Genomic DNA, 11,454 nt, shown 5'->3' with positions numbered 1-11,454 from the left:
TTATTATCAACAGAAAACAAGTCTTAAAATCAAAATGTAAGCACAAAATTTTCACATTTGTCCACAACCACAGGGATCTATTTCCTGGCATAATGAAGCAGCCTTTGAAGTTTAAAATACATGCCCCTCCCCCCCACAACTGCAAGATTATGCATATAAAATCCCCATTGTGGTTTGGGTAAGAGTGGATTAGTGGATAATCAAAATTAAGTCATCTGGAATAAAAAGGAAATAATTTACTCATAAGACTCATATTTAAATCATCTTTATTTACAAAGTTCTATCCTGAGAATTCTTATTCCATTGAGCTTCAATTTGAGCAGAAGTATAATCACTTAAGTAACAGCAGTTACTTAAACTGAAGACCAGCTGGGTGGAGATGACTTGAGGAGCAAGCAGTTAAGCGCCATCAGGCTTCTTGTTGGGCCTTGGGAGGTTCTGCAGCAGGTTCACTGGCCGGAGTCAGTGCTGAAGGGAACTGGCTGCTGCTTTCAGAATGTGGGGCTGGGTGAAACAACCCAGGCTGGGGCGGGAGATACTGAGGAAAGCCCCTCTGTGGGTAGACACTTCTCACTGTTCAAAGAGATAGATAACATCAGGAATCTGTACTGCAGCCCTATAAAGTCATTCGCTTATAACTTCTAATAGTTAACTCTTACGCCCAAAACTGACACCACAGTAACTTCCTGATCTCATTTTTTTTTACTTTTTATCTTTTAAAAAATAAAACTGGAGTGCTTCAACTATGCATGACTAATGGGAAAATCAATGCATTACATTAGGTAACATTTGGCTTAACACTTGAAAGAAAGAAATTCTTTCAAAATACTCAATATGTACTTTGAAAAAACTTTTTCACTATAATCTAATTTTCACCAGACTTCAGATCAGTGACTCTTTATAGTAGTAGAATAAAACTGTCTTCAAATTCCCCAAACCAAATTCGGCTTTGTCTTTGTGTGTGTGTGTGATAGTTCTGGGGCTTCAACTTGAACCTACGTGCTCTTATCTTTTTCCACTTTCAGCTTTTTGGTGGTTAGTTGAAGATAAAAGTCCTAGGGACTTACCTGCCTAAGCTGGCTTCAAACCTCGATCCTCAGACCTCCGCCTCCTGAGCAGCTAAAACTGCAGACATACCAGAGCATGTCTCTCTCTTTTTTTTTTTTTTGTAAATTTTGACAGCACATGAATTTGAACCCAAAGCTTTATGCCTGCTAGGCGCTTACTGGACCACTTGAGTCATACCTCTAGCCCCCAAAATTCCTCTTAATCCACCTTAAACTTCAAAATTAGAAGGAGAGAATGACTGCATAAGACAACAGACTTCATTCATTTATAAAAATATAGGCAAAATCCTGGCATTCTTAATGGCAAAATATGGCTATGAAATAGCACATCATTCTTTTTTTCAATAAAGCCATGACAGAACTTCAATAAACCCATCAACTAGACTAAGTATGATATATACATCTTAAGTAATAAATAGGATCGCAGGAGAATCATGAAAAAGAATATTAAAAATACTCCTGTGTGAGAATGTTGAAAGAGGTGACACTGATTAAAGTATACTATATTCATAAACTGCCTTGTTAGATGGACAACTCCTTTGTACAATTACATAAATTAAAAAAAAAAAAAACTCTAGGTATCACTGGCTCATGCGTATAATCCTAGCTACTCAGGAGGCTGAGATCTGAGGACTTCAGTTCAAAGCCAACCTGAGCAGGGAAGTTCATGAGACTCTTGTCTCCAATTAACCACTAAGAAGCCAGAAGTGAGGCTATGCCTTAAGTGGTAGAGCGCTAGCTTAAGCAAACCCCAGAATAGGAACAAAAGGAACAACAACAAAAAAAACCCTCTCTAGCAATGTTAATGCTAAGATATAAATTAAAATTAATTTAACTAATTGCCACAATGCCAAGTTTCTTTTTTGGGTCCGGTCATGGGGCCTGAACTCTGGGCCTGGCGCTGTCCCTCAGCTCTTCAGCTCAAGGCTAGCGCTCTACCACTTGAGCCACAGCGCCACTTCCAGCTTTTTTCTTTTTGCTTATGTGGTGCTAAGGAATCGAACACAGGGCCTCAGGCATGCAAGGCAAGTGCTCTACCACTGAGCCACCTTCCCAGCCCACAATGCCAAGTTTCTATCAAACGAGATTACAAAGAATTTTTGTCTGCATGAAGACTGCTGCAAAAAGTCAATGCCCTTCTGGACACTGAATACAGACCAGGCCCATGTTGGGAGGAAAGAAGCCCCTCTCCATCTGGAAAGCACTGGTACGCTCCCACAACCTAGAGAACTGATGCTCTGCCAGACTGCACGCATGCAGTCAAATCCTATCTGACCTACTACACAAATATAAATTTAAAGAAACCTACTTGGGAACGGAGGAGGTGGTGGGCCAGGGAAACCCCTGGGTGGGAAATAGTCCCGGGGAACTCCATACAGGGCGCTGGGAGGAGGTGGAGGAAATGGAGGTGCCCTTCTCAAGAACTGGTTCCTGGGATCCACTGGAAACAAGGGAGCTCGGACCGGAGGGAGGGGTGGAGGTGCAAAGCCCGAGCCTGGTGCTTCCCTCTCAGCAGCGAGAGATGAGTCAAGCATATGTGAGTTCTGTAACAGATTCACATAAAACAGTCATATAAGCAACAAAATGGACAATTCTTTTCCCCAGATTCTAGGCTTGGAAGAAAACACATAGGCAACTATGAAGAAAAAAAGTAGGACTGGAAGCAAAGCTCAAATGGTAGAGGGCCAGCCAAACAAACCAAGGCCAAATCCCAATTCTAGGGGGAAAAAATCCAAGAGGGGAAAATCTAACATCTTGTCCAACTAACAAGCTAATTTTAATGCACAGTCTACAAACTGTACTTTTTTTTTTCTTAAGAAGAAAGCTGCCAAGTTTCTTTTTGTTGCTTTGCTGTTTCTTTGTATGTTTGACGCAGGGTCTCCCCATGGAGCCGACTGGCCTCAAACTCACCACCCTCCTGCCTCAGCCTACTAAGCGCTAGAATTACAGGTGTACACCACTACACCTGCTTGAAATATGTACTTTATCACCATAGCTTACAATCCAGCTTTAATGTGAAGAAGTCTGTCAAAAGACAAGCAGCTTTTTATCACAAAGTAAACTATTAGCTGTATTCCTATTCTAGTTAAGCCAAGAGATTAGAAGTTCCCTGAACACAAGAGTAAAACTCCCCTTCCAATACTTACACCAATATCATCTTTGGTATCATTTCCTCTGGATTCCATTTCTGAAGACAATGGCCCATCTAGACAGAAAAGTGCGTGACCGATTACTCGTCATTCTACTCCTCATTTCCCACTCCTCATGTTGGCATGGAGACCGGCCTGCCCTCTGCGCTCTGTATCAGTCACAAGGGCAGCTTACGCTCATGGAAATTCTGGCAGATGCTGCCTTCTGCAAGTGTGGGCAGTGAACGCTCCAGCTGCTTGCTAGGCAACCTTGCTACAGCAGCATGATAAAACACATCTGGGAGACAGCAACCCTTCCTTTTATTTTGCCTCCTCCTTCCCCTCCATTCCTATGTCAAATAACTAAAACTTAACTTGCCTCTTGAACTTAACCCAGGTGTCTAGCAAAATGTTCCCAGCCTTCCCCATCAAGAAAGGCTCGGTTTCTCTGCCATAAATTCAAGTTCTCTCTGGCTGGGCGCCAGGGGATCATCCCTGTAGAGTAATTACTCAGGAGGCTGAGATCTGAGAATCACAGTTTGAAGCCAGTCCAGGCAGGAAAGTTCCCTGAGACTCTTATCTCCACTAAACTACTGGAGCTGGAGCTTAAGTGGTAGAGTGCTAACCTTGAGCAAAAGAAGCATAGGCATAGCACTTAGGCCCTGAGTTCAAGCCCCAAGACCAGCAAAAAATAATAATTCTAGTTCTCTGACCACACCTGTCTATTCTCTCCTCTTGTGACACTTGTCCTTAGAAGTTACTTAGGTTTCCTGTGTTCTAACCTTGTGTCCTCTTTCCCCATTCAAATCAGCTCCAAAAGTCCCTCTCTTCAGCTAGCCAGCCCCAACCTTCCGTAACTGGTCATGTTTCACTGTGCTTAGCAGCACAGTGAAGACCTCTGCTTCCACTCTGTCACACTTGCTCAGTACAGTCCTTGCTGGGAAGAAAATCCTAAGTCATAGAGACTGGCACCCTCCAAGTCCTCCACCGTACTTCAGCCTGCACGCTCCCTACTTCCTTCCATGTCTCCTCCTCAGTAAGAACTCTTCATTCACATCACCAGTCACTTACACAGTCTCTTAGCTTTTTATGGTCAAACAAATAAAGATACTTCAACGCTATTCCTATTCCCTTTCCTGTAGGTGCCATGGTCAGGAGGCTGGGACAATCTGCCAGTGCTGCTTCTCCCTCACCACCTATACTTGACCTCTACATCCTCCTCACTCTACCTTTTCCATGTCTACTCATTTTCCATGTAGACCTATCCTTTTGCTGAACCAACATCACCTGTCAGTCTCTAATCTTCATTGCTCTCTCTAATCTAATCTCTACCATACCACCACAGAAATCTCTCCACAAGTAGTAGTATATTATTGCTCTGCTTAAGACCCTTTAATAGACTGCCATTATCATTACAATTAGATCCAAATCTCTGAATAGGGTTGACAGACCTTGCAAAATCCACACAATGCTTACCTACACAGTTAAAGATCCCCCAACTACCACCCCATGCAGTGGCCATAATTTACTCTTAATCCTTAAACTGCTATTCTCATCCTAAAACATTTATCATCATCATTTTGGTCCAGGTAATTCTTCCTTCAAGTCTCAGCAGATAGATACCAAGCCAAGGTTTTTTGTGACAACCTCACACTTGACACACCAACACCTCATCGGGGCTAGTCTGTGTGATCCGCTAACATGCTCTACTCATAAATCCTGTCGTTATAGTGCACTTACCTGCACACTTCTATGAGACCGCAGGTATGGAAGGCTAAGTCCTGTCCTATTTACACTGGCATACTGCAAGTACACAGCCACAAACGTGCAATAAGTATTCAATATACAGGCATGGACCATACAACAGGGTTTGGGCCAGTGATGGACTGCATATATAATGGTGGTCCCATAAGACAATGTTGTTAGTGCTGTTTTGTCAGCTGGCCTAAGTTTACTCTGATGTTTGCACAACAAGGGAACACTTGACATTTCTGAGAACATGTTACACAGCATTGTTAAGTAGCATGTGACTACACTGAGTACATTGATGGATGGTTCTAATGTCCTTTCATTTCAGTAAACTCCAGAAGGCAAGGCCACAGCTCTGGAGGCAGAGGACACATGTACAGGTCTTGCCTCCAATACTTTCTATCTGAGACCTTGAGAACCTTTTTGAGCCTCCATAAGATGAGAATAATAAAAGTGTCTTCTTAGATCAGTAGTAACATAGCATATATATTTGTCTGTTCTCCTATTTTATTATTAGTATCTTACTATATCCAGTACTATGTTTAAGAAGATATCTTTTAAATAATAAATACTTAGAAAATTATGTGCTATACTTAAATTAGGCATAGTGGTGAATGCCTAGAACACCAGCTACTTAGAAAGCTGAGGGAAGATCATTTGAGCCCACAAGCTTGAGACCCAGTCTCAAAATTTAAAAAAAGACTATAAATTATACTTTATCAAAAGTAGCAACTTGGCTGTGAATGTGGCTTAGTGGTAGAGTGTTTGCCTAGCATGCATGAAGCCCTGGATTCAATTCCTCAGTACCACATAAACAGAAAAAGCCAGAAGTGTTGCTGTGATTCAAGTGGTAGACTGCTAGCCTAAAGGAAAAAGAATTCAGGGACAGTGCCCAGGCCCTGAATTCAAACCCCAAGACTGGCGAAAGGAAGAAAGGAAAGGAGAGGAGAGGGAAGGTGAAGGGAGGGGTGGGGAGAAGGGGGAGGGGAGGGAAGGTGAGGGGAGGGAAGGGAAAAAGGAGAAGTGAAAAAGTTTTCTCTTGGCCTAAGTAATAACTATTTGTTCCACAGAAAAATTAATAAACATGAACAACCTCTTCTCACTGACCTTTAATTAGTCAATGATTAGTGATAAAAATCACATAATTAATTCATGTCAAAACCAGCTTTACAATGTCGGAGTGGGGGGGAGAGGGGGAGTTTGATTGGGTGGGGGGGAGGGGGGAGGGTGGGAAGGGAGGTGAAGGGTAAACAAAGGAGGAGGCTGCAATGCTTGGTAAGAAATGTATGCATTATCCTGCCCATGTAATTGTAACCCCTCTGTACAGTATGTTCTCAAATAAAATAAAATAAAATTTAAAAAAAAAAATCACATAATTTAAAAAAACTCTGAGTTGGGTGCTGGGCTCACACCAGTAGAGGCTGAGATCTGAGGATCATGGTTCAAAGCCATCCTGGGCAAGAAAGTCCATGAGATTTTTTATCTCCAAATAACCACCAGAAAACCAGAAGTAGAGTTGTGGCTCAAAGTGGTAGCGTACTAGCTTTGAGTGAAAAAGCTCAGGGACAGTTTTTACACCCAGAGTTCAAGCACCAGGACTGGCAAAAATATTAATATTAATACTACTACTAATAATAACAACTCTATGAATATCCAAGAGGACAGGGCAAGAGCTGGATTTGAATTACAGATATGGAAGTCACTAGTAGCATAGGTGTAATTAAAGCTATAGGAGAGGATGGGATCCCCCGAGGAGAGAATGAGAAGGGTGGCACACTGAAGATCCACTGAAATTTTTCTTCCAGTCCTGGGGCCTGAACTCTGGGCCTGGATGCTGTGCCTGAGTTTTTGTGCTCAAGGCTACACTCTACTTGAGCCACTTCTGGCTTTTGGTGGTTAAATGGAAATAAGAGTCTCACAAAGTGGGGCTGGGAAGGTGGCTCAGTAGTAGAGCGCTTGCCTTGCATGCCTGAGGCCCTGGGTTCGATTCCTCAGCACCACATAAGCAAAAAGAAAAAAGCCGGAAGTGGCGCTGTGGCTCAAGTGGTAGAGCGCTAGCCTTGAGCTGAAGAGCTGAGAGTTCAGGCCCCACAACTGGACCCAAAAAAAAAAAAAAAAAGAGTCTCACAAAGTTTCCTGCCTGGGTTGACTTCAAACCAGGATCCTCAGATCTCAGCCTCTTGAGTAACTAGGATTACAGACGTGAGCCTCTGGCACCCAGCTGAAGATCCATCCACTATTAAGGCTGGTCAGGGGGAATGAACTGTACCAGAAAGTGAGAAGCAGTCCCTCGACAGTAGGAAGAGTAAGGTCTTATCACAGAAATCAAAGGCTGAGGGACTGTGGGAAGAACAGCAGTTCTTATGCATCAAAATATGTTCAAGACCCCCAGTGGATGCCTACGACCAGGTCGGCAACGAACCTTGCTTTTTATTTTTTCCCTATAATTTTTCCCCTCAGCTCTGTGGCACTGCCACCGGCCCTGGGGCTAATGGGTCCACACAGGCCTCATACTAGTGGCCCCTTCCCATCACTCCTCTTGCACTCTGGGAAATAAGTAACTGATGAAGTAAAAATAACTGATGGAACTCTGGGAAATAAAACTAACTGATGAACACGCAAGCGCTATGACACGGAATGGACACACTAGACAAAGGCATGATCCGCATTCCAGGCAGAGTACAGCAAGGTGAGATGTCATCACACTATTCAAAGAGGTGCACAACTGAAAACTTAGGATATTGTTTCTGGAATTTTCCATTGAACATTTTCAGACCATAGTTGAGAGCCGGCTGTGGAAATCCATGGAAAGTAAAAACATCATAGATAAAGAAGAAACTACTTTTATGCAAAATAAGGACTAACAAGGTCTTTCTTTGCTTTTGTTTTGCTTGTGTCAGGGCTTCCCTTTGGTTCAGCTTACTTGTTCATGGCTAATACCCTACCTACTTTAGCTGCATCTCCAGTCTAGCATTTTGCTGCTTAATTGGAAATAGACTTTGGTAGACCCTAGTGCTTGGGTTTCTCTGAACTACAGTCCTCTGGACCTCAGCCTCCTAAATAGCTAGGAATGCAGCTGTGTGCCACTAGTGCCTGGCTAATAATGTCTATTTTGATTAAGCTTGCAAAGAGACTAAAAAAAATTATTTCCTAAATTAGACAGTATTCAATTAGAGGGGGTTGGAAATATGTATTAAAAATTTAATGGCATTAACTTAGAAGTAAATGTTTAATAATATACGTTTAATCATTCTATTGAACTATATTGGATAGGAGGATTTCAAAATCCTAAATATAATTAACTAATAACAGAAATCTCAGTTGTAAGTCTGACTTTCCTGCTTACTCTAAACCTATTGATTTTCTAAAATAATAAACACTTTAACTGGATAATGCCTGCCCTGTATTTGTATTTGTGTATGTGTGTGTGTGCACGGGCATGCGCATGTGCACATATCTCCATCCTTTCCTGAAGAAATTTCTTCTCAATAAATTTATTTTAATTTTCTATGTTTAAAAATTCTTTTTTCGGGGCTGGGAAGGTGGCTCAGTGGTAGAGCGCTTGCCTTGCATTCATGAGGCCCTGGGTTTGATTCCCCAGCACCACGTAAGCAGAAAAAAAAAAGCCAGAAGTGGCGCTGTGGCTCAAGTGGTAGAGTGCTAGCCTTGAGCTGAAGAGCTGAGGGACAGCACCCAGGCCCAGAGTTCAGGCCCCATGACTGGACCCAAAAAAAAAAAAAAATTCTTTTTTTCTGATATGTTACATACTTACATTAGTTATATGGGAGGGGGGATTTAATTGCTATCTCTCTCTACATATTTACAATATATTCCAATCAGTTTCTTCCACTCTATCACCTTCCCTGCCCTCTTTTCCCCTTCCCAAAACAATTTCAGCAGGTTTCACTGTTCAATTTCATAGCTGCAAACAATGTATTTCATCCTCCTCATTAGCCCAGCCCCTTCCTGCTACTACTCATAGGTCTCTCCAAAGCAGTTATGATACTGAGAACAACCGTAACAAACATGTATGTTTCCCAATGTCAGTGGGTAGCCATGAGGTAGTTGAAGTAAAAGGATGCATGAGAAACAGTAGATTGCTCTGTAAATGTTGTTAAATCAAAGTAGGAAATGTTTAAAGAAGGTAACTGATTAAGCCATCAATAGAAGGTAAATCCAAATTATCTGGTGGCTTTGCACACATCCTAATCTCACTGTGGCTACACAGGATGTATGTAAGTGAACTGAAAAAAAAATTAAGTTAGCCAGAACAAAGTGTGTAATCATAGTAAACCTATTACCACTGTGTTCAATCCTCTGCCAAGAGCTATTTAGATGTTATGACTGCATACAATATAGTAAGGAACATGAAACCAGGATACTTTAGGGAAGAGATTTTGATCTGAAGAGCTAGCAGAGACAGTACTGGGTTTATCTTGTATTTAGCTTCTAGTCCTTTCAAAAGCCACATTATTTAAACGTACACAGCATTGCTTACCCACTTTATCCAAAGAAGGCATATTAAAACTTCTAAGTTCTGCTGGTCCAGATAATCTACCAGAATTAGAATAAAATCTGTCTGGCCTCTGTAGGGGAAGAGCTGCGTCAGGATATGGTTGACCTAGAAAACAAGTTTTTAAAATTGTCTTCATTGATATAAACTTAAATTTAGACAAAAAACAGGACTGTCAGCAACTTTCAAGCATGTGCAAGGCCCTGAGTTCAAACCTCAATACCGTGAAATAACAAAAATTAAAAAATAGACAAATTCATTTAGCTTTTAATTAATAACAGTTCAAATTAGATATAGCAAAATATCAAAAAGACTAAGGAGGGAACTTTACAGAACAGGTAACATTCATCACCAAAACACAAAGAGTGTAACAAGTCTTCAATGGTCAGATTTTCACCAAGTTCAAATTTTGGGGAGAAGGTCTTTTTTTAATTTTTTAATTTTATTATTATCTTTAAGTAGTTGTACAAAGGGGTTTCAACATAACAATTTATCAGTACACTGCATCTTGATCAATGTCACCTCTTCCATGGTTCTCCCTTATTCAAAATTTTGGAACTTAGCATCCATCCAAGCTAAATAGAAAGATCTGACTGAGTAGATTAACACAAGGTTCTGACTGCTGAGTTACAGACAAATCTGGATACAGACACTGCCTCAGTGCATCTACAGACACACTCCTAGGTTCCAGGAGTCACTTACAATAACAAAAATGTTCTTTAAAAATTAAAAATATAGGGGCTGGGAAGTTGGCTCAGTGGTAGAGTGCTTGCCTTGCATGCCTGAGGCCCTGGGTTCGATTCCTCAGCACCACATAAGCAAAAAGAAAAAAGCTGGAAGTGGTGCTGTGGCTCAAGTGGTAGAGCGCTAGCCTTGAGCTGAAGAGTTGAGGGACAGTGCCCAGGCCCAGAGTTCAGGCCCCACGACCGGACCAAAAAAAATTAATTAATTAAAAAAATATATATAGAGAGAGAGTTAATGTCATTCTTAAGAGGCAATGGCAGAGTTCGCTAGGCTAGGTAAACCTATGTCCAATGTTGAAATCAGGGAGAGAAGAGAGTCAAAGAAGGTAAATTGTGCAGTTCTCTCCTATCCTGTTATACATATGAACATACAGCTCTAAATTGCTTTCCAAGATTCTCAAAGGCTGTGGTTCATAATGCCACATAATATCAATCCTCCCCTGACTCAACCACACCAAACTCTATGGAGACATCTTGCCCTGACAAAGCCAAAGAAACCTGCTAGCATCAACAAGGGCCAATGGAGAGAATTATACTTAGTGAGTTCCCAAGGGTGAGAAGATATGACTGAGCAAAGAAAGATGCAGATAGTCCTGAAGGCTCATTTATACCACCACTCAGAATTTAAGCAAAGAGTTGTCTTAATAGGTAAAAGTATTGGTGTGGTAAAAGCAAAAGCTGGTACTAATCACTGAGATCAAAACCAAGTTCTTCCTTTCTTCTTTCAAACAAGGGATTCATTAAATGGCAAAACTGAACAAGATATGAAATGGAAAACCTGAGAACTTCTAATTCTTTCTTAGTCAAGTCTCAAGTCACTGTATTAATATTTTGCTTCAAAAACACATCTCTACAGCATCAGCAACCTCATACATTTACAACAGAAACTGTTACAAATTTACCATTTTATAACTCATATGCCCATGTTGCCATGATCCATTCCTTAAATTCAGGACTTGTTATGTGGCAGGTACTAGCAATATGATGTTGGTACCAGTATAGTCTGCCCTTGTGGCCTAATGTTAACCAAAATGAACAAAATATAAAATGCTTGATGTTTTTATAAAGGAGAATATGAATAATATAAGAGATGGCCTATCTAATTCTGATTGGAGGAACCAGAAATGTTAAAGAGGCAGTAAACTTTACCCTGAAAGAAAAGATAGACAAATAAAGAGATACTGCGCATGCATGTGCACATGCACGCACGCACGCGCACACACACACACACACACAGTGTATATGTACATACA

At 41.2% G+C, this 11,454-nt stretch overlaps 1 protein-coding gene across 11 annotated transcripts in view; it reads right to left on the bottom strand.

Annotated features, from left to right (window-relative positions):
• Window positions 1-249: 249 nt before the first annotated feature.
• Mia2 (MIA SH3 domain ER export factor 2) overlaps window positions 250-11,454 on the bottom strand; it is a 94,130-nt gene continuing 82,925 nt past the window's right edge. For all 11 annotated transcript variants that reach the window (XM_042677796.1, XM_042677798.1, XM_042677800.1 and 8 more), the window contains 4 exons: window positions 9,444-9,566; window positions 3,215-3,273; window positions 2,377-2,611; window positions 250-573 (listed from right to left, as the gene is read on the bottom strand). In XM_042677796.1, the coding sequence (XP_042533730.1) occupies window positions 410-573; window positions 2,377-2,611; window positions 3,215-3,273; window positions 9,444-9,566 (581 nt within the window). In that variant the 3' untranslated portion in view covers window positions 250-409. The remainder of the gene's footprint in view (window positions 574-2,376; window positions 2,612-3,214; window positions 3,274-9,443; window positions 9,567-11,454) is intronic.

Source organism: Dipodomys spectabilis, unplaced genomic scaffold (genome assembly GCF_019054845.1).
Source record: "Dipodomys spectabilis isolate Male_0828 unplaced genomic scaffold, ASM1905484v1 ptg000042l, whole genome shotgun sequence".
NCBI lineage: Eukaryota > Metazoa > Chordata > Mammalia > Rodentia > Heteromyidae > Dipodomys > Dipodomys spectabilis.
Note: the sequence above shows the minus strand (reverse complement) of the source record. Positions and strands in the feature narration are given on the sequence as shown.